General features: G+C 41.2%; 1 protein-coding gene across 1 annotated transcript; it reads right to left on the bottom strand.

The window, feature by feature from the left end:
- Positions 1-2,025: 2,025 nt before the first annotated feature.
- Positions 2,026-2,997, bottom strand: LOC110301739 (olfactory receptor 9S13-like). The gene has a single exon (XM_021172368.2). It carries the CDS (start codon positions 2,995-2,997, stop codon positions 2,026-2,028), a length of 972 nt encoding a protein of 323 aa, XP_021028027.1.
- Positions 2,998-24,123: the final 21,126 nt, after the last annotated feature.

The following is a 24,123-nucleotide window of genomic DNA, read 5'->3' as shown; positions in this document are numbered from 1 at the left end:
TGAGTTATGATTTTAAATCCGAATCTTGCTTTTTGGGTGTGTTGGGGTATCCAGGACTCACTGTGGTGTGGGTGCTTGGGTTCTGATGATGCCCGGTGGTCTTGGTTTCTGTTAGTAAGAGTCTTATGTTTGCCTTTTGCCATCTGGTATTCTCTGGTGTTAGTTGTTATCATTGTCTCTGGCTGGAGCTTGTTCCTCCTGTGATTCTGTTAGCCTCTGTCAGCACTCCTGGGAGTCCAACTCTCTCCTGAGTCTCAGTGGTCAGAGCACTCTCTTCGGGCAAGCTCTCCTCTTGAAGGGAAGGTGCACAGAGGTCTGGGTCTCAGTTCTGCCTCCTGGCTGAAGATGAAGGCCTGAAGGGACCCTGTCCAAGAAGCTATGTTGCTTCTGCCACCTGCACACTCTCCTTGGCAGACTGGTCTCTGAGGGACCCAAGATACAGGATGGCATTCTCCTACAATCCCTTTTATTTGACCTTGTTTACCAAAATTAAAACATTCAACAATTGGATTTTTAATAACATGTAGAGATCAGTTGTCTATTGAAGTTGTATCCTTACACTTTTAATTCTATCCTTCTTATGAGTTGTAATTTAAATTCTTGCTGAGAGTGGCTATTGTGTGTCAGAAAGTAACTAAATCCATACATGTATTCCCAAGTGCAGAGTGAAAGCAGTCCCCCTTCAACTTGCACTCACACGAAGCCTTAGAAACCATGCAGCCTTCATGTATGGTTTCACACAAGGACATGATGCTGAGCAGCAGACATCAAGAACAAGACAAAGACCTTGGCTGTCTTATAGGAAGCTCTCAGAAGGGAGTGATAACTCTGGTCAGATCTGGACAAGTGTTGAACTTGGAGCAGAATTCCTGGGGTTGAATGGAGGACACAGTGGGGTTGCACATCTTTTCCTAACTACAATATAGTGAAGTCCCAAGAGTGTGGGGTTACAAATTGATTCCAACATATGCGTATATACCTATGTAAAATGTATATATTCACTACTACATTAAATTCAGACACTTTGTGACATACAATCTATGCTAGATGTGTTTCACCATAAACATGGAACTCACTATGAGGAAAACTTGGCAATATGCTTAGAGTTATTTTATGACTTTTAAAATTTTATATATGTGTGTTATGTTTATCTTTTAGTAAGGATGAGTGTGTATGTGCACCTAATGAAGTAAAAAGTGGGTATGGATTTGGAGTTACATCTGATCAAATATGATGGTTTATAAATTACATTGGATGCTGACCTTTATCCCCCATGAACATGACATACTGTGTTTAATCCGAAATTATTCATCCTCATCAATGTTACTGAATGTTTCCATTCTAGAAGTGCTTGATATGGATGGAAATGTAGAAGGGCAGCTGGAACGTGAGGCTGGTCTGCACAAAGAATTTGAGGCAGCCTCCACAGTAAGTACCCAGGACCAGATGGGCACACACCATGGGACACACGGCCATAGGGCACCTTAGGAGACAGTAGATGGCCATGGATGGATCATAGACCATTACTGGAGATGGAGTTACACGATGATTATGAGTCTCCTGGCATAGGTACTTGGAACTGAGCTCTGCGAGAACACCAAGCACTCTTAAGTGGTGAGCCACCTCTCCAGCATCTGGAGTCAAATTTGACAAGTCTAAAGCTTCAGAGAGAGCTTAACTACATGGAAACAGGAGACCGTTGTATGCTCAGAAGGAGTTACCAAGATAGACATCAAAGTGGGATCAGAAAAAGCTTTAGCAATTTATTCTGTTTTGTACATCAGTCCAAATATCGATTTCCTTTCAGAGAAAAAAAAAAACTCTTTCATTACCAGCAAATGTGAATTATGTTCACTGCAACACACATTGAAAAGTGGCATTGAACTTTCTCTCCCCCTCAACAGATCAGCACTATGCTACCTGCTTAGTTAGTACCTCGTCTAGAATGTGAGCCTAGGAATCATTGCAGGATGGAGGAATAGAAGATATTGCACAGTGTTTCATTAGAAGTCTTCCCTCCAGCCCTCATTGCACATCCTCCTTCACAAGGCTATGTCTCTGTCCCAGCCTCCTCAGGGCATCCTTCACATCCTTGTTGCGCAGACTGTAGATGAGGGGGTTCAGCATGGGAATAACCAGGGTGTAGAAGACAGAGACCACTTTCCCCTGCTCCATGGATGTCAGAGCACCTGGCTGAGCATACATGACAAACACAGTTCCATAAAACAAGGACACAGCTGTCATGTGTGAACCACAGGTGGAGAAGACCTTGTGCCGCCCTGACCCTGAGCGCATCCTGAGAATGGTCATTGTGATGTAGCCATAGGAGATCAGGACCACAAGAGTGGTAGACACGATGATGAGCCCACAGATGCCAAACATGACAAGCTCATTGAGAGTTGTGTCAGCACAGGCCAGCTGGAGCAATGGGGGCACATCACAGTAGAAGTGGTCAATACGGTTGGAGCTGCAGAAGGGCAGCTGGAACGTGAGGCTGGTCTGCACAATGGAGTTCAGGCAGCCACCACAGTAGGTGCCCAGGACCAGACGGGCACATGCCATGGGACACATGGTCACAGGGTACCTCAGGGGACTGCAGATGGCCATGAAACGGTCATAGGCCATGACTGCCAACAGGAAGCCTTCAGTTGTAACCAGAAGGGAGAAAAAGAAGAACTGAGTGGCACATCCTGCAAAGCTGATGACCTTAGAAGAAGAGAGAAAGATGGTCATGGCTTTGGGAGCAATGACAGAGGAGTAGCAGAAGTCAACAAAGGACAGGTTCTTGAGGAAGAAGTACATGGGGGAGTGCAGGCGGGCATCCAGGGTGATGACCACGATCATGGTGAGGTTGCCCAGGACAGTCACTACATACAGGGTCAGGAACACGGCAAAGAGCAGAGCCTGGGTCTTTGCACCTCCCTCAAATCCCACCAACACAAACCCCTGCAAGGACACTGCTGAGAGGCTTCCATTTCTGTGCACTTGTGTGGCCATGAGTAAGAAAAGTTGTAGATAGATGGATGCAGAGAGGGGGAGCTGATTTCACTGTTGTAGTTGGATTTCTACAGGCTCCCAGAACCAATTCTCGACATGCTGATCACTCTCCCAAAAAGCCTGCTAAAGGCTGTGATCTGCCAGATGATCTGGAGTGGCCTGAAAGGGGACATTTCCTCTGATTTACTTAGTTCTCAAGAATTTATTGAGCCTTCCTTCTACAAGAGGCTGGGCAGTGATCTGAGGATGCAGAGAGACTTCCAGAGCTGAGTGATGGAGTATAGATAGCCTTTCAAGGTTCACATGCCTGCCTCTTAGTCACTTCTGTGACATCACAGAGACACCCCAGAACAGCTCCACTAGTACAGTTGCCTACTGAGTTCACCCGGACCAACCAGCCCTCCTTGATTCAAAATGTTCATAAGGACCTTCTATCCTTCTCAAACAGGCTGATCATGTCTCCTCCAGGAAGAGTCCCTCTTAGTCAAGAGTACTAACAGCACTCTCCATGCTGAGACTGAGCCTCTGTATACCCTGCAGGATGCTCAGCAACTCTAGCTCCAAGACTTGTCCACAGTAATAATCAATGTACAGATCCACAGCTTGCTGGAGGATGTGAGCATCTCCAGCTGATGACGTTGGAGACTGTGGTGAAGAGGCAGCTGAGGCCCATGTCCTGAAACACAGCAGGTTTTCAGACAGATTTGGAACATTCTCCCACTAGATCACATGGCCAATTTTACTTCCTATTCCACTTCATTTATTTGAGTTTATAAAGTCTTGTACTTTGCCATTGAAAAATGAGAGAGGGGGGAGAGGGAGAGAGTTGTCCTCTGGTCTTCTGGCCATTTATAGCCATTTTCTCTCCTTTTTAAAATTGGATATTTTCTTTATTTACCTTTCAAATGTTATCCCTTCCCAGTTCACCTCCTCCCCCCAAAGCCCCTTATCAACCTCCCTCCCCCTGCTTCTATGAGGGTATTCACAGTACTGACTGCCTAGGTTTCTATGGTGATGTGTGTGATGTGTAAATGAAAGTTGGTCCTTTGTTTCTAGTTGTAACAAGGACAAGCTTGGTCTTCCCAGGGTGCTGAGGAAAAACATTATCTAAGAAAGAAAGAAAAGGGAGGCATGGGGTGAGAACCCTTGTCTGCTGTGGAAGAGCTGGAAGACATTGTGTGAAAAGGGGAAGCCTGTGCTTCCCTTGGCCTTGTCTCTCCTGAGCAAGGACCATCACAGTATCCTGTGAGCTGGTTGGATGAAGAGTGTCAGCCCACCTGCCTGCAGAATTGGAGCTGGTGTTTAATAAGGCCCACAATTGGCATACCCCAACGTGTGCCAAAAGCAAGGATGATCAGATTAAGACATGTCAGTTTGGTGGGTTTGGTGCATGGCAGGCACTGTGCACACTGTATGCTCCACATTTCTTCTCTCCATCCATATGGATGGTCTCCTAATCCCCACAGGTAATACAATGAACTTACCTTCCCTAGGTAAGAGTCCGATCTACTCCAAGGTCATTCATACATCTAACACTCATGCTCCCAGTGCCCAACGATGAAAAACCTGTTCTATGATAGATATGGAGTGGCAGTCATCAGATGTCTCTGGACCGTCATCAGGTCAGCCATGGAGTGAGATGACTGTGAACAGAGGTGGGCACCAGGTCTCTGTAAGGGACTGACTGTGATGGTTCTGGCTGTGGCAAGTTCTGGGTTCTGTAGGAAAGAAGGCAGGGCTTCCTCATTTGCCGGCTCGCTCTCATGTCAACCCTAGCAGGGCATTGTGTGGAGTTGCCTGCCCTTGGGGTCACTCTGCTGGATGCGATGCTCTGTACCTCATAGTGCTGAGGCTCTTGGCCTCCAAAGGCCAATTAAGGTAATGCTGGCCGCTGGCAACTGGGACCCTAAATCCCTGGGCTCCAGAGTTGGAAGGCTGGCTGTGACCAATCTGCTTCTGTGTCACTGGTCTCTATGGGTTGGTCTGAACCTTGCAGTCCTCTGGAAACCTTGAAGGGACCACCAGAATTATAGCAAAGAAACTCCATACCACCTGAATCCATTGTCCCTCATTCCAGTAGTCACTCCTATAGGGCAATGTTGTGGTCCACTGGCCACAGCCCATTCCCTTGATTTTCTCACCAACTCACTCCATTTGTGTGGGAAAAACTATGTAGTGAGCCCTCCCTAGGGTAGATGGCCAGGTCACTCCTAGGTGGCAACTAGAGCTATACAGTCTGTTAAGTGCAAACCAATACCCTTGATGTTAGTAGAAGCCTGATTATGTTCCTTTCTGGCTGTTTGAGGTTTGCAAAACACAACACAATTTCTACATGGAGGAATTCAAGCCGATAAGCAATGACCCAACCTTAAAGAGACAAAAAAGAAAACTCACAGTGGCCAGAGTAACCTCCTTCTGTCCCTAGTAGCTAGTGTGCCAGGAAGAGCACACTCTGCAGGCTCAATGCCCAATATCTATGATACTTCTTTTACGTGATTCACACATGATTTTGCTGCCATGGCTGACTACTCCTTCATGCATCCGTCATCCATCTCTCACTGGCCACTTTATACCACACAGCCCAGGCAATGGTGACACTGTTCTTCTGGGGTGCTGTTACTTTGACAGGCAGGGCACCTGAACATCAACAAGAGGGTTACCTTCCCTGCAGACCGTATCCACAAGCCATATTATTAAGGTCAGCACCCCACCGTGCTGTCCCTGTGATCCAGGGAACAGATGCTCCCATTTCCTTTAGACCCTTCCCACAACTGCACTCCAGGTTTGGTTCCCTCCTGGAAAGACAGCACTCAGGACTTGTTTTTCCTCTCTACCTTTCCTCTTACTCATGTTTCAATTCTCCCACTCAATTGCTGAGCCCTTTCTTGTTTGCTTTTGTGAACTCATTACATATAACAGACCCTCACATTTTACATATATTGCAAATATCTTTTCTAGCTCATTGCTGGTCTCTGGCCCTATCACTCCACAGTGACTCCTATAGATCTGTCTCCTATAAGAGTGTCTCCATGTGCACTCTGATGTCCCTTGGAAATGGAGCTGTAACCAATCTGCTTCTGTGTCACTGGTCTCTATGGGTTGGTCTGAACCTTGCAGTCCTCTCACGGATGCACACTTTTTTCAGTTTTAAACTCTTTTTTAATTAATTAGTTTATTTTACATCTTGGTCAAACCTTCCCCTCCCTGTCCCATGCTCTCACCTCTTCTCTCTGCCATCCTCACACCCTTCCTTTCTCCTCAGAAAAGGGCTCAGAAAAAGGCAGGCCTCCTATGGATATCAACCTGTCTTGGCATAGCAAGGTGTAATAGGACTAAGCACATCTCCTATTGTGGTTGGACAACACAGGCCAGTGAAGAGAAAGGTATCCAAAGGCAGGCAACAGAGTCAAATACAGCTCCTGCTCCTACAGTTAGGAGTCCTACATGAAGACTGAGCTGAATAACTGTTACATATATGTGAAGGCCTATGTCTGTCCCATGTATACTCTGTTTGGAGGTTCAATCTCTATGGGTCTCTCTGTGCTCAGGTTAGTTGGTTCTGTATGTTTCATTGTGGTGTCCTTCACCTCTCTGTCTCCTTCCACTCTTTGTATCTCTCTTTCAGGTAATTCTCCAAGCTCTGCTTCAGGTTAGGCTGTGGGTTTTTCATGTTTCCATGAGTTGCTGGGTGAAGCCTCTTAGATAATAGTTATGCTATGTGCCTGTCTGGAAATATAGCATGCACCATTAATAGTGTTGGAGTAGACTCTCTCTCTCTCTCTCTCTCTCTCTCTCTCTCTCTCTCTCTCTCTCTCTCTCTCTCTCTCTCTCTCTCTCTCAGCATGAGTCTCAAGCTGGGCCAGTCATTGGTTAGCCATTCCCTCAATTTCTGCTCCATCTTTCATCTTTACCCCTGCATATCTTGTTGACAAGAGAAATTGTGGTTCTAAAGTTTTATGACCAAGTTGGTGTCCCAGTCCTTCCATTGGAAGTCTTTGGGTTACAAGAGATGGCTATTACAGGATCAATATCTCCCATTGTCAGGAGTCTTAGATAGGGTCAACTGTAGATTAGTGGGAGATTCCATTGTCCAAAGTTTCTTACTCTTCCCAGAGATGCCCCCTTTCCAATCCTCTTGTCTCTCCCAGTATTCTCTCCCTGGATCTTCTCCCAAATTGATTCTTACTGATCCCTCCTCACTCACTCCCCAACCTGATTTCCTAGCTCCATCCCTCCTGATGTCTACTCTGTCTCCCCTTCTCAGTGAGATTAAAGTGTCTCTAGTGGGGCATTCCTTGTTACTTAGTTTCTGTGGTTCTATGGATTGTAGCATGGCTATCCTGCACTTTCTGGCTACTATCCACTTATAAGTGAGTACATACCATGTTTATCTTTCTGGGTTTGGGTTCCCTCAGTTAGAGTATTTTCTAGTTCCATCCATTTGCCTACCAATTTCATGATGTCGCTGTTTTTAATAGTTGAGTAATATTCCATATGTAAATATACCACATTTTCTTTCTTTATTCTTCAGTCGAGAGACATCTAGGTTGTTTCTGTTTAGATCTGCACTTCTATATGGAATTGGGTTATTTGGTTTGTTAATGACTAGTGTCTTCACTTAGTTATATATTTCAGATATTGGCTCTCTGTCAGATATTGACTGGATGAAGATCTTTTCCCATTCTGTAGGCTGCCAGTTTGTCCTTTTACAGAATCTTTTTAGTTCCACACAGTCCCATTTATTAATTGTTGATTTTAGTGCCTGAGGTGTGATGTTCTGTCCAGGAAATTATCTCCAATGCATTCAAGGCTATTCCCCAATTTCTCTTTTATCAGATTTGGTGTATCTGGTTTTATGTTGAGGTACCTGATCCACTTAGACTTGAGTTTTGAGCAGGGTGATAGATATGGTTCTATTTGCATGTGTCTATGTGCAGGTATATAGTAAGACCAGCAACATTTCTTAAAGATGCTTTCTTTTTTTCCATTGTATAGTCTTGGCTTCTTCATAAAAAAAAAAATCAAGTATCCATAGGTGTGTGGATTTACATCTGGGGCTTCACTTCAATTCCATTGATCAACTTGTCTGTTTTTATGTCAGTATCATGAAGTTTTCTTTTATTACTATTGCTTTGTATTATAGCTTGAAATGGTTTTTTGGTACTTCCAGAAGTTCATGGTGTCTCCTGGGCTCCCCACCTTTGGCTCTACTTGCCCTCTCTCCTGCCCCTTCTTGTGGCTGGGGGGAAGTCCAACCTTATTCTCTCCCCTGCTCAGTCATTGGCTGATCAGCTTGCTTTATTGACCAATTGAGGTAACAATGTTTACACAACATCAAGACAGGATATCCTTAGACTAAGGATTGCAAATAGATATGGGGACACAAAAATCAGCATTTGTTAATACAAGCATACTATTTATACAATGCCCAATTATATTGTGCCTACATTACTCCCTTTTATTTCAATAATAGGCCTTTTCTACTTGACAACTTTGGATAAAGTATTCTATTATCTATTTCATTTTGGTGAGTTCAAAGTTCTATATCTAAGTCATTCTTTATCAGAACTTGCATAGACCTTAAAACATTTTCTTAAATCATAAATGATTTAAGCTTAAGTGGGACACTATAATCATCTATTCTTCAACCTCATCAGAGACCTGAGATGTTATGTCTTATTGTGCCTCTCATCATTATGTCTCTATTTTCTTTAAACTTATCTATTTTAAATTATTTCTATCTGTCTATGAAATTTCACATCCAGTCTCTTTTCTTTTTTTAGCATTGAAACAGATCTTTAAACATTTTTTTAACCTGGTAAGATGTTTTGTTGTTTTCAATTTTTTATTTTACTTTTTCTTGTCTTTTCTCTTGTCTGTCTCTGTCTAGCTTCTGCTTCCTGCCTTATAGCCCTGCTCCTGTCTTTTTTGTTTACAGTGAAAGGAATTTCTGCCTCCCATGCTAAAACTGGGAGCTGCCTCACTGGATCACCCTTCCCTGGATGGAAGTTGTTTGACCCACACTGGTGTTTGCTCCTCTGGCCAGCACAAGTCAGGCCAGCATGAGCCCCTTCTCAAAGGGATTTTAGCTTCCTGCCTAGCTTGAAAACTGCATCCAGCTTTTGGAAGCTTGCCTGTGTTGAAGAGCCAGAATTTATTCAGCATGGGCTTCTCAGAAGAACTCCCTCTGCTTTGCTTCTCTAGGATTTGTTTTTGTTTTGTTTTCTCCAGCTACTGATGAAACATGGGGTTTGGTTCAAGGAGCAGGGAGCTCCTGCCTGAGAAATCTTCTAGCTGAGAAATGAACCTACCAAGGGAGAACTTGTTTCTCTCTACCTTTGAATTCTATATAGGTTCTTGTCCCATGTTGGGTGCCAAATATTAAAGTCATTTTTATAAGTGTGTTACTGTTTTCCTCTTAACTCAGATAGCTCTGAAATAATTAAGACTGGAAAATTTAGATTTATTTATATAGCATTAAGGGCACAACAACTGAGCAGTGTTACTCTATTTTAATACTCCGAACTAATCTGGCTACCTCCCAGCGAAATCCCCAAGATACTCACATTTTTTGACTTTCTCTGCTACAGGTGTTTTTCTCATGGTGTCTCCTGGACTCTCTCCCCATGGCTCACCCCCACTTTCTCTCTGCTTCCCCTTCCCCTGGCTGGGAGGAAGTCCAGCCCTATTCTCTCCACTACTCTGTCATTGGCTAATCAGCTTGCTTTATTGACCAAACAGGGAATAATTAGGGAACAATGTTTATACAACATCGAGAGAGATTCTCAAAATAAGGATTGCAATCAGATATTGCAGCATAGAAATTAGCAAGTGAATATTACAAGGATAATCTTTACATGGTCCACAGTAATATTATGCCTACAATGTGGGATCTTACCTAGAGGAAGTGGGTCACCAGGGATTTTTTCTGAATGGTGTACTTGGTCCCCATTCCTTTTACCACCATCATTCCTGGTCATCATGAAATAAAAAGTCTGTTCCTTCACTTTGCCTCTCACTATGATGTTCCTGCCAATATGGACCAACATCAAGAGAGCCTAGGTCATGGACTGATGTCATAAGCCAAAAGAACTATTTTCTTATATAAGTTGTTTCTTTGAGGTATTTTTATAGCATAGAACTGACCAATACATGTTACAAACTCTTCTGTGCATATTTAACCAGGAATCTCTAAAGTACTGGGAGTTTTCAAAAGGTCTTTATGATACTATTACACCTACAGTAATTACCTCCCTCATATCACCATGTATCTGTCCAGTGTTCAAATATCCAATAGCTGCCTGTGGAATCCAAACAGGCTTAACATGTCTCTAGAATCAGTACCCTCTAAGTACAGAATCACCAAGACTACTCAATTTGTTGGGCAAGTTTCTCAGGTTATTGTCTTTAATTAATTACAATTTTCATTCTGTAGAATCTCTTATAGTCTGGGCTTGATGCCATCATCCCATGGTGCTGTGTATAAGTTCCTCTGTCCTGTGTGTCTCTTGTTAGTAACCATAAAGTTCTAAATGCTTAATTAGGATCTGGTTGTAATAAGGACTAGTGAGGGTATCATTGTACAGCCTTGGTGTGGGAGGCCTGGCTCTCTCCTTCAAGAGCTCTATGGTGTCAGATTCTCTTTTGTGATTGAGTCTCTGATGAGCACTTTGCTTTCCCTCATGTACTAGGTTTTTACAAAATATTTAGATAGATATAGTATCATGTCTTCACAGTTACAGAACTTCTATGAAGATGACTGTTTCTCTCGTTTTGAAAACATGTTACTTCATACTTGGCTATGATGAAGATTTACCCACCTTTTCAGTGGTACATCACAGGAGGAAGGCAAGATACTTGTTCCCAATTTGTTTATAAGTGTCAATCAGAAGATCAGCATCTTCCAACAATATACCAAACATACCAATCAAAGTATACCTGTCAGTCTATTGAGTTTATTATCCTTCTTTATGATACAAGCTTCCATCTTTGACCATTAGAATTCCTATCAGGTCAATACCACGAAGATTAAAGTGTATATAGTGAAACCAAAATATAGTGTACAATCAGTGCTTTAAAAAGAGGATGTGTTATGAAATACACATAACAGAAAGAAAAGCTGAAGTGGGGGGGTTATATTGGGAACATACTTGGAAAAAAAAAGAGGAGTGATATAAATATCTAAGTAAATTTTTTCTTTTTAAATTTTTTATTGGATATTTTCTTTATTACATTTCAAATTTATTTCCTTTCCCGGTTTCTCCTACTCCCAGAACCCCCCTATTCCATCCTCCCTCCCCCTGATTCTATGAGGGTATTCCTCCACCCACCCACCCACTCCCACCTTCCTGCCCTTGATTCCCCTACACTGGGACATCTATCCAGCCTTCATAGGACCAAGGACCTCTCCTCCTATTGATGTATGACAAGGCCATCCTCTGCTACATATCCAGCTGGAGCCATTGGTACTCCTTGGTTGATGGTTTAGACCCTGGGAACTCTGGGGATCTTGTTGGTTGATATTGTTGTTCTTCCTACAGGGTTGCAAACCCTTTCAGCTCCTTCAGTCCTTTCTCTAACTCCTCTATTGGGGACCCCGTGCTCAGTCCAATGGTTGGCTTGCAAGCATCTGCCTCTGTATTAGTAAGACTCTGGCAGAGCCTCTCAGGAGACAGCCGTGTCATGATCCTTTCAGCATGCACTTCTTGGCATCCACAGTAGGTCTGGGTTTGGTGACTGTGTATGGGATGAATTCTCAGGTGGGACAGTCTCTGGGTGGCCTTTCCTTAAGTGTCTGTTCTACACTTTATCTCCATATTTGCTCCTGTGAGTATTTTGTTCTCCTTTTAAGAAGGACTGAAGCACCCACATTTTGGTCTTCCTTCTTCTTGAGCTTCATGTGGTCTGTGAATTGTATCTTGATTATTTGGAGCTTTTGGGCTAATATCCACTTATCAGTGAGTGCATACTATGTGTGTTCTTTTGTGATTGGGTTACCTCACTCAGCATATTATTTTCTAGTTCTATCCATTTGCCTAAGAATTTCATGAATTCATCATTTTTAATAGCTTAGTAGGACTCCATTGTGTAAATGTACCACATTTTCTGTACCCATTCCTCTATTGAAGGGCATCTGGGTTCTTTTCAGCTCCTGGATATTATAAATAAGGCTGCTGTGAACATGTTGGAGCATTTTCTGGGTATATGCCCAGGCGTGGTATAGCTGGGTCCTCAGGTAGTACTATGTCCAATTTTCTGAGAAACTGCCAAACTGATTTCCAGAGTGGTTGTAACAGCTTGTAATCCCACCAGCAATGGAGGAGTGTCCCTCTTTCTCCACATCCTCACCAGAATCTGCTGTCACCTGAGTTTTTGATTTTAGCCATTCTGACTGGTGTGAGGTGGAATCTCAGGGTTGTTTTGATTTGCATTTCCCTGATAACTAAGAATGTTGAACATTTCTTTAGGTGCTTCTTGGCTATTTGATATTCCTCAGTTGAAAATTCTTTGTTTAGCTATGTACCCCATTTTGAATAGGGCTATTTGATTCTCTGGAATCTAACTTCTTCAGTTCTTTGTATATATTGGATATTAGCCCTTATAGGATGTAGGATTGGTAAAGATCTTTTCCCAATCTGTTGGTTGTAGTTTTGTCCTATTGACAGTGTCCTTTGCCTTAGAGAAGCTTTGCAGATTTATGAGGTCCCATTTATTGATTCTAGATCTTACAGCACAAACCATTGGTGTTCTGTTCAGGAAATTTTCCCCTGTGCCCATGTGTTTGAGACTCTTCCCCACTTTCTCCTCTATAAGTTTCAGTGTCTCTGGTTTTATGTGGAGATTCTTGATCCACTTAGACTTGAGCTTTGTACAAGTAGTTAGGATGGGTTGATTTGCATTCTTCTACATGCTGACCACCAGTTGAATCAGCACCATTTGTTTAAAATGCTGTCTTTTTCCCCACTGGATGGTTTTAGCTCCTTTGTTAAATATCAAGTGACCATAGGTGTGTGGGTTCATTTCTGGGTCTATGAAGAGTTGAATTGGAATTTTGATGGGGATTGCATTAAATCTGTAGATTGCTTTCAGCAAGATGGGCCATGTTTTTTTTTGTTGTTGTTTTGTTTTTTTGTTTTTTAACTATATTAATCCTGCCAATCCACGAGCATGGGAGATCTTTCCATCTTCTGAGATCTTCTTTGATTTCTCTCTTCAGAGATTTGAAGTTCTTGTCATACAGCTTTTCACTTGCTTGGTTAGAGTCACACCAAGGTATGTAATGCTATTTGTCACTATTGTGAAGGATGTCATTTTCCTAATTTCTTTCTCAGCCTGTTTATCCTTTGAGTAGAGGAAGACTACTGATTTGTTTGAGTTAATTTTACATCTAGCCACTTTGCAGAAGCTGTTTATCAGCTTTAGGAGTTCTCTGGTGGAATTTTTGGGGTCACTTAAGTATACAATCAAATCATCTGCAAATAGTGATATTTTGACTTCTTCCTTTCCAATTTGTGTCTCTTTGACCTCCTTTTGTTGTCTAATTGCTCTAGCTATAACTTCATGTACTATATTGAGTAGAAAGGGAGAGAGTGGGCAGCCTTGTCTAGGCCCTGGGATTGCTTCAAGTTTCTCTCCATTTAGTTTGATGTTGGATACTGGCTTGCTATATATTTCTTTTCCTATGTTTAGGTATGGGCCTTGAATTCCTGATCTTTGCAAGACTTTTTAACATGAAGAGATGCTGAAATTTGTCCAATGCTTTTTCAGCACCTAATGAAATTATAATGTGGTTTTTTTTCTTTGAATATTTTTTTGAACAGTGTGGCTTTACTTACATATGAGGACATATTGTAATTTGGGTTTGTGTATTAGAATGCTATACAGAGAGAATTACCAGCTTAACTATATTATGCACTGTTAATATGCCAGCTTCACATGAAGACAATCATGTGTCTGAAGATGGTGGAGGGTTGGGTGGCAAAGGCTTTTTAAAAAGCTTTTTCCACTTTTTTATTAGGTATTTTCTTCATTTACATTTCAAATGCTATCCCAAAAGTCCCCTATACCGTCCCCCCACCTTGCTCCCCTACCCACCCACTCCCACTTCTTGGCCCTGGTGTTCCCCTGTACTGGGGCATATAAAATTTGCAAGACCAAGGAGCCTCTCTTCCCAATGATGGCCAACTAGGCCATCTTCTGCTACATATGCAGCTAGAGACACAAGCTCTGGGGTTACTGGTTAGTTCATATTGTTGTTCCACCTATAGGGTTGCAGACCCCTTCAGCTCCTTGTGTACTTTTCCTACCTTCTCCATTGAGGGCCCTGTGTTCCATCCAATAGCTGACTGTGAGCATCCACTACTGTGTTTGCCAGGCTATTTCCATATATTGAACCATTCCTGCATCCCTAGGATGAAGCCTACTTGACTGTGGTGAATGGTTGTTTTGATGTGCTCTTTGATTCAGTTGGCAAGAATTTTATTGACTATCTTTGCATCAATATTTATAAGGGAGATTGGTCTGAAGTTCTCTTTCTTTGTTTGGTCTTTGTGTGGTTTAGGTATAAGTGTAATTGTGGCTTCATAGAATGAATTGGGTAGTGTTCCTTCTGCTTCTATTTTGTGGAATAGTTTGAAGAGTATTGGTATTAGGTCTTCTTTAAAGTTCTGATAGAATTCTCCAGTAAAGCCATCTAGTTCTGGGCTTTTTTTGGTTTGGAGACTATTAATGACTGCTTCTATTTCTCTAGGGATTATGGGACTGTTTAGATGGTTTATCTGATCCTGTTTTTAACCTGGTATGTGTCTAAAAAATTGTCCATTTCATCCAGATTTTCCAATTTAGTTGAGTATAAACTTTTGTAGTAGGATCTGATGATTTTTTGGATTTCCATGGTTTCCATTATGTCTCCCTTTTCATTTCTTTCTGTTATGTCTCCCTTTTCATTTCTAATTTTATTATTTTATATACTGTCTCTGTGCCCTCTGGTTAGCCTGGTTAAGGGTTTATCTATCTTGTTGCTTCTCAAAGAACCAGCTCCTGGTTTGGTTGATTCTTTGTATAGTTCTTTTTGTTTCCACTTGGTTGATTTCAGCCCTGAGTTTGATTATTTCCTGCTGTCTATTCCTCTTGGGTATATTTGCTTCTTCCAGAGCTTTCAGGTGTGCTGTCAAGCTGCTAGTGTAAGCTCTCTCCAGTAGCACTTAGAGCTGTGAGTTTTCCTCTTACCACTGCTTTCATGGTGTCCCATAGGTTTTTGTATGATGTGTCTTCACTTTCATTAAATTCTAAAAAGTCTTTAATTTCTTTCTTTATTTCTTCTTAGACCAAGTTATCATTGAGTAGAGTGTTGTTCAGCTTCCATGTGTATGTGTGTTTTCCATTGTCTTTGTTGGAATTTAAGATCAGCCTTAGTCTGTGGTGATCTGATAGAATGCATGGGATTGTTTCAATCTTCTTGTATCTGTTGAGGCCTGTTTTGTGACCAATTTTATGATCAGTTTTGGAGAAGGTACAGTGAGGTGCTGAGAAGAAGGTATATTCTTTTACTTTAGGATGAAATGTTCTATAAATATCTGTTAGATCAATTTGGTTCATAACTTCTGTTAGTTTCACTGTGTCTGTTTAGTTCTGCTTCCATGGTCTGTCCATTGCTGAGAGTGAGGTGTTGAAGCGTCCCATTATTATTCTGTGCAGTGCAATGTGTGCTTTGAACTTCAGCAAAGTTTCTTTTATGAATGTGGGTGGCCTTGCATTTGGAACATAGATGTTCAAAGTTGAGAGTTCATCTAGGTAGATTTTTCCTTTGACCAGTATGAAGTGTCCTTCCTTATCCTTTTAGATAACTTTTGGTTGAAAGTCAATTTTATTTGATTTTAGAATGGCTACTCCAGCTTGTTTCTTGAGACCATTTGCATGGAAAATTGTTTTCCAGCCTTTTACTCTGAGGCAGTGTCTGTCTTTGTCACTGAGGTGCATTTCCTTATACAGCAAAATGTTGGGTCCTGTTTACATATCCAGTCTTTTGGTCTATGTCTTTTTACTGGGGAATTAAGTGCATTGATATTAAGAGATATTAAGGAAAGTGACTGTTACTTCCTGTTATTTTTGTTGTTAGAGGTGAAATTATGTTTGTGTGGCTATCTTCTTTTAGATTTGTTGAAAGATTACTTTCTTGCTTTTTCTAGGATGTAGTTTTCCTCCTTGTGTTGTTGTGTTCCATCTATTATCCTTTGTAGGTCTGGATTTATGGAAAGATATTGTGTAAATTTGGTTTTGTCATGGAATATATTGTTTTCTCCATCTATGGTAATTGAGTTTTTCTGGGTATAATAGTCTGGGCTGACATGTATGTTTTATTAGGGTCTGTATGAGATCTGCCCGGGATCTTCTAGCTTTCATAGTCTCTGGTGAGAAGTCTGGTGTAATTCTGATAGGTCTGCCTTTATATGTTACTTGACCTTTTTCCCTTAGTGCTTTTAATATTCTTTGTTTTTTATAATAATTTTGTTTTTAATAATCAAAACACATTTGGTGTTTTGATTATTACGTGACAGGAGGAATTTCTTTTCTGGTCCAGTCTATTTGGAGTTCTGTAGGCTTCTTGTATGTTCATGGGCATCTCTTTCTTACGGTTAAGGAAGTTTTCTTCTATAATTTTGTCGAAGATATTTACTGGCCCTTTAAGTTGGAAATCTTTGCTCTCTTCTATACCAATCATCCTTAGGTTTTGTCTTCTCATTGTGTCCTGGATTTCCTGGATGTTTTGGGTTAGGAGTTTTTTGCATTTTCCATTTTCTTTGAATTTTGTGTCAACGTTTTCTATTGTATCTTCTGCCCCTGAGATTCTCTCTTCTATCTCCCATATTCTGTTTGTGATGCTTGCATCTATGACTCCTGATCTCTTCCCTAGGTTTTCTAACTCCAGGGTTGTCTCCCTTTGTGATTTCTTTATTGTTTTTATTTCCATTTTTAGATCTTGGATGGTTTTGTTCATTTCCTTCACCTGTTTGACTGTGTTTTCCTGTAAATCTTTAAGGAATTTTTGTGTTTCCTTTTTAAGGGCTTCTGCCTGTTGACCTGTGTTCTCCTGTATTTCTTTAAGGGAGTTATTTATGTATTTCTTGAAGTCCTCCTTCATCATCATGAAATGATGATTTTAGATCCAAGTCTTGCTTTTCCGGTGTGATGGTGAACCCAGGACTTGCTATGGTGGGAGAATTGGGTTCTTATGATGCCAAGTAACTTTGGTTTTTGTTGCTTATGTTCTCATGCTTGCCTCCCACCATCTGATTATCTCTAGTGTTACCCACCCTCACTATATCTAACTGGAACCTGACCTTCCTGTAATCCTGGTTGTGTCTGAACTCCTCAGAGTCCATCTGTCTCTGTGATCCTGTGATTCTGGGATCCTGTAATCCTGAGATTCTGGGCATGTCAGAGTTCCTGGGAGTCAAGCTGCCTCTGGGACCCTGAGAACCTGATGTGACCAAGGTTCTGTGATCCTGTGATCCTGGACATGTTAGAGCACTTGGGATTTGAGCCTCCTTTGGGTGCTCTGGGACTGGCTGTGGAGTTCACACCCAAGGTAAACTCGTGCAGACTGGAAGGCCAGTGGTCAGGCGGGGTTCCTGCATCAGTGGATCCTGCTGGTTCCAGTTACTTCCAATGGTGTTTGAACAGATGTTGTGTCCTACTCACCCCTGATCCTACAATCCTGGGTGTGCTAGAGTGCCTAGGAGTGGAGCTTCTTCTGGATGCTGTGGGACTCAGTAAAATTTTATGTTAAAAGTTATTTATATAGATTTATTTCATATGAATATATTTTGTGCAACTGTAATATCATAAAAATCATGACCTCCTGCAGACAGACCTCAGTTGGGTCCTAGATCCGCAGGAAAACTCTAGGTTCCAGTTACAGGTGAGCAAGGAGTTGGTGCAGATGACAAGCAGACACGGACACAGAGAGAGTGTATATTTGAATGTAATTTTTCAAAGCAAGCACCAGACTTTTAATACAGAAGAAAATAGGGAAGTTAGGTGACACACCAGTTAAGGTAGAATGAGGTTATTGGATGCTTAATGACTCTTACACAAAACAGAGGAATGCAAACATAAAGACTGGCAGGAACTGGGCAATAAAACAACTGAGAAAAAGTCAGCTCTATCTAAGGTCAGCTATATTCTTAGAAGCCAGGTGTGAGGTCTTACACTCCCAGGGCAAGAACTTTCACACCCAAGTCATAGTTCTAAGTAGGGAGTTCCGCTCTAGCTAACCTTCTCATGAATAATGCAATACTCTAGTTCCTCCTTAAACCACGGCCCTATCTACTTCCTAAACCATTGTAAATTCCTGTATATGGGAGTGACTCAGCTTTTATTCTAAGTTTGCGTGAAGGGACTTTCTACTAATAAGTAATGTAGTCTGCCATACATAACTATAATAAGAATTCTAAACTTACTTTGCTAAACTTGCCCTGAGGTTTCTAACTCTATGTAGTAGATAGTAATGCCTGATTTCTTTCACTATCTCTCTTACAATACTAGAGGCAATTCTGAATGTTACTGAATAGGTAACATTCTTACTGGATTCCAAGCCCAGGGTTGGCTCAAGGACTACCTAGGGAATTGGTGAAGGCCAGGAAGCAAAGTTCAATTTTGTTTAGGTATTTGGCAAGTCCATTGCTTGGAGGCACCTATAATAAAACAATACTGAAAGGAAGCACACATATCCATTCACATGGACAAGTTTGGATCATTCATTATCCAGGATGCCACGGTTCCAGGAGACTACGTTTCCGTAAACTTTTTGCCTTGGTTTCCAGGTTTCTAGGCCTGTCACTTGAGTTACTACTGGAGTGGGTGTAGCAATGATCTGCAGAAGACAAGCTGGAGATATGGGCCAGCTGAAGTTTTCAGTTCAGAATCACAAGAAGGAGCAAAATTGTTGTCTCAGCTCAGGCAGGCAGCAGACATTCCTTCGTATTCAGAGAATGGCCAGGCCTTTGGTGCTATTCGGGCTGGCAACTGATTAAACAAGCACCACCCACGTTAAAGGAGAAATTTACTTTACCTAGTCCATGAACTGCAAATGTATCCACAGCATCTTCAAAGAAACACCCAGAATAATATTTGGCCAATTATCCAGATACCCAATGTCCTAGTCATGGTAACACATGAAATAATCCTCCATGCCATGTTAGGTACATAAACATCTCAGAAATGATGGCATCGAGCAGTGTGGAGATCCACAAATGCACATGGCAATGTTATGAGGACTCTCAAGAATTCTTTACAGTGCAAAAAGGGAATGGACATAGGAACCATCTACTAGCCTGTGAATTCATTCAGGAAGACACAGTTCCCATGTTGTATATATCAGGGAAACATAAACCACAATAAACCCATAAGAGAACCCAAGAGCTCACATCTGCACCCAGAACTTCATGCCTACACATAGTACTGTACTCAAGAGTTGACACCTATACATATTAGCTCACACCAGGAATTCAAGTTGTCCCCATGAACTCACATCTGTACACAGGAACTCACACACTTTGTAGCCTCAATGCCCAACAAACATGGTACTTCCTTTTAGTGACCACGATTTTGCTACCATGGCTGGCTACTTCTTTATGCACCTGTCATCCATCTTTGACCAACCCCTTTATACCACATGCTCCAGGCAATGGTGATACAGTTCTAGGGTGCTGTTACTTTGGCAGGTAGGGTACCTGAGCCCTAACAGGAGGGTTATCTTCCCCGCAGACCGTATCCCCAGGCCTAATACTACTGAGATCAATACCCCACCATGCTCCCCCTGTGACCTGGGGCACAGATGCTCCAATTTCCTTTAGACCCTTCCCTCAAATGCACTCCAGGTTTAGTTCCCTCCTGGAAAGACCGCACTCAGGACTTGTTCTTCCTCTCTACCTTTCCTCTTACTCATGTTTCAATTCCCCCACTCAATTGTTGAACCTTTTCTTGTTGGCTTTTGTGCACTCACTATATATAACAGACTCTCACATCTTACATATATTGCAAATATCTTTTCTAGTTCACTGCTCGTCTCTGGCCCTATCACTCCACAGTGACTCCTATATGACCATCTCCTATAGAAATGTCTCCATGTGAACTCTAATATCCCTTGGAAATGGAATGTCTCTCATGGATGTACACTTTATTGTTATTCTTTATTCTATCTATCTATCTATCTATCTATCTATCTATCTATCTATCTATCTATCTATCTTTCATCTCCCATCCTCCCTTTCTTCTCAGGAGAGGCTCAGATAAAGGCAGGCTTCCCGTGGATATCAGCCTGTCTTGGCATATCAAGTTGCAATAGGACTAAGCACATCTTCTCCTATTGTGGCTTGACATGGCAGCCAAGTTAGGGGGAAAGAGCCAAAGGCAGGCAATAGAGTCAGATATACCTCCTGTTCCTGCTGTTAGGAGTTCCACATGATGACAAAGCTGCACAACTGTTACATATGTGCAGAAGACCTAAGTCAGTCCCATGCAGTCTCTCTGTTTGGTGGTTCAGACTTTGTGGGCTCCTGTGGGCCCAGGTTAGTTTATTCTGTAGCTTTTCTTGTGTTGTCTTGACCTCTCTGGCTCCTTAAAATTTTTCTTCCCCTTCTTCCATGGAATTCTCCAAACTCCACCCAATGTTTGCCTGTGGGTTTTTGCATCAGTTTCCATCAGTTGCTGGGTGAAGCCTCTCAGATGACAGCTAGGCTAGATACCTGTCTAGAAGTATAGCAAAATATCATTAATAGTGTCAGAGCTGGGCTCTCTTCTCATAGCATGGAGAAGTTGTGGGTCTTAGCTTTTGTGGCTGAGTTGGTTCTCAGTGCTTCCACTGGAAGTCTTTCCTGGTTACAGGTGATGGCTATTTCAGGCTCCATATCCTCCAATGGTAGGAGTTTTAGCTAGGGTCATCCTCAGGTTCCTGGGAATTTCCATTTTTCTAGGTTTCTTGCTCATCCCAGAGATGCCCCCTTCCCAATCCAGTTGTCTCTCCCAGTACTCTCTCCCTCTATCCTCCCTCCAGTTCATCCCCTCTACTCCCTTTTTCACCCCCTCCCCACCTGATTCCTCCATCCACCCCTGGTGACTATTCTATTTCCCCTTCTCAGTGAAATTCAGCATTCCTCCTTGGGCCCTCTTTTTACTTAGCTTTTTAGGGTGTGTGAATTATAGCATGGTTATCCAGTACTTTCTGGCTCCTACCCACTTATAAGTGAGTACATATCATGTTTGTCTTTCTGAGTCAGGGTTATCTTACTCAGGATTATCTTTTCTAGTTCTATCCATTTACTTGCAAATCTCACGATATCATTATTCTTAATCGCTGAGTAATATCCCATCATGTAAATGTACATTTAGGTTATTCCTCATTTCTGACTATTACAAATAAAGCTGTTGTGAACACAGTTGAGCAAGTGTTCAGGGTATGGTGAAACATCTTTTGGATACATGTGAATGAGTGGTATAACTGGGTCTTGAGGTAGAAGAATTATAGCTAGTTTTCTGAGAAACTGCCAAATAGAGTTCCAAAGTGGTTTTACAAGTTTGCACTCCTGTCAGCAATGGAGGAGTGTTCCTCTGGCTCAATTTTTTTTCCAGCATACATTGTTAACTTTTTTTTTTTTTTAATCTGGGCCATTCTGATAGATGTAAGATGGAATCTCATAGATCTTTTCATCTGCATACCCTGATAACTAAGTATGTAGAACATTTCTTTAAGTGCTTCTTGACCATTAGAGATTCTTCTGTTGAGAATCTCCTGTTTAGATATGTTCATCACTTTTTAATTGCGTTATTTGGTTTGTTAATGTCTAACTTCTTGAGTTCTTTATATATTTTGGATAGCATCCCTCAGTCGGGTATAGAGTTGGTGAGGATGTTTTCCTATTCTGTGGGCTGCCATTTTGTCCTCTTGATGGTGTTCTTGGCCTTACAGAAGTTTTCCAGTTTCACGAGGTCCCATTTATGAACTGTTGATTTCAGTGCCTCGGCTGTTTATGTTCTGCTTAGGAAGTTGTTTCCTGTGTTAATGAGTTTAAGGCTACTCCTCACTTTCTCTTCTATCAGATTTAGTGTATCCAGTTTTATGTTGAGGGCTTTGCTGCACTTAACTTTTGTGTAGGGTGATAGGTATGGATCTACTTGCATGTTTCTATGTGCAAACATCCAACTAGTCCAGCACCACTTGTTGAAGATGCTTTCTTTTTTTTCCATTGCATGGTTTTGGCTTCTTTGTAAAAAGAAAAAAAAAATCCTTAGGTGTGTGGATTTACTTCTGGGTCTTCAATTGGACTCCATTGATCAACCTGCCTGTTTTTATGCCAATACCATGTGGTTTTTATTACTATTCTCTCTATTACAACTTGAAATCAGGGATAGTGATACTTAAAGATGTTCTTTTATTATATAGGATTGCTTAGGTTATCCTGGATTTTTTGTTTTTCCATATGGATTGAGTATTGTTCTCTCAAGATCTGTAAAGAATTGTGTTAGAAGTTTGAAGGGAATTGTGATGAATCTGTTGATTGGTTTTGATAAGATGGCCATTTTCACTATGTTAATCCTACTGACCCATGAGCATGGGCGAACTTTCCATCTTCTGATATATTCTGCAGTTTCTTTCTTCAAAGGCTTGATGCTCTTGTCATACAGGTCTTTCACTTGCTTTTTTTAGTGTTACAACAAGATATTTTATATTATCTGTGCCTGTTATGAAGGGTTGTTTCCTTAATTTCTTTCTCAGCATATTTATCATTTCTATATAGGGGGCAACTAATTTATTTAGTTAACTTTGTATCCATCCACTTTACTGAAGGTGTTTATCAGCTTTAGGAGTTCCTTGATCAAATTTTGGGGGTCACTTATGTATACTACTATATCATCTGCAAATAGCAATACTTTGACTTCTCCCTTTAAGTCTTGTATCCCCTTGATATCCTTCAGTTATCTTATTGCTCTAGCTAGAACTTCAAGTATTGTAGTGCAGAGATAGGAAGAAAGTGAGCAGCCTTGTCACTGATTTTAGTTGATCTAAGTTTCTCTTCATTTAATTGGATGTTGGCTGTTGGCTTGCTGATTGCCTTTGTTACTTATTGCTCTATATGTGCCTTTATTTAGGTATGTACTTTGTTTCTCTGATCTCTCAAAAGAATTATCATAAAGAAATGTTGGATTTTGTCAAAGGCTTTTTTCAGCATTGACTGAGATGACCATTCTTTCAGTTTCTTGATATGGTGGATTGGTGAATTTTCATATGTTAAACCATTCCTGCATCTTTGGTTTGAAACCATTCCTGCATCTTTGGTTTGAAGCCTATTTGATCATGGTGGGTGATGTTTTTGATGTGCTCCTAGGTTTAGTTTGTGAATATTTTATTATCTTTGCACCAATGTTCACAAGGGAGACTGGTCTGAAATTTTCTTTCTTGGTTAAGTCTTTGTGTGGTTTAGGTATCAGGGTGGCTATAGCTTCACAAAATGTGTACAGCAGTGTTTCTTCTGTTTCTGTTTTGTGGGATAATTTGATGAGTATTGGTATTACCTCTTCATTTAAATTGTTGTAGAATTCTGCACTAAAACCATCTGGCCCTAAGCTTTTGTTCTTTTGATAGGATTTTTAATGACTGCTTATATTTCCTTAGGGGTTATAGGCCTGTTTAAATTGTTTACCAGATCTTGATTTAACTTTTATAAGCGATATCTATCAAGAAAATCATCCATTTCATTTAGATTTTCCAATTTTGTGGAGTACAGGATTTTACATAAGACCCAATAATTCTTTGGATTTCCTCATTGTCTTTTGTTATGCCCCACTTTCCATTTAGGATTTTGTTAGTCTCGTTCTGCCTTTTAGTTAGTTTGGCTAAGGGTTTGACTCTCCTGTCCATTTTCTCAAACAAGCAACTATTTGTTTCATTGATGCCTTGTATCATTTTCCTTGTTTCAAATTGATTGATTTCAGCCCTGAATTTTACTATTTCTCGCCTTCTACTCCTCTTGGGTGTGTTTGCTTCTTTCTGTTCTAGGGCTTTCAGATGTGTTGTTAACTCTATAGTATGATAGCTCACTAATTTCTTTATGAAGGTACTTAATGCTA

The sequence above is a fragment of the Mus caroli genome, unplaced genomic scaffold (genome assembly GCF_978045245.1).
Source record: "Mus caroli unplaced genomic scaffold, Mus_caroli_1 scaffold_1, whole genome shotgun sequence".
Classification (NCBI taxonomy): Eukaryota; Metazoa; Chordata; class Mammalia; order Rodentia; family Muridae; genus Mus; species Mus caroli.
Note: the sequence above shows the minus strand (reverse complement) of the source record. Positions and strands in the feature narration are given on the sequence as shown.

Bases quoted from the DNA above. Each gene is read 5' to 3' on its own strand.
- LOC110301739 (XM_021172368.2), bottom strand. From the start codon at position 2,997: ATGGCCACACAAGTGCACAGAAATGGAAGCCTCTCAGCAGTGTCCTTG.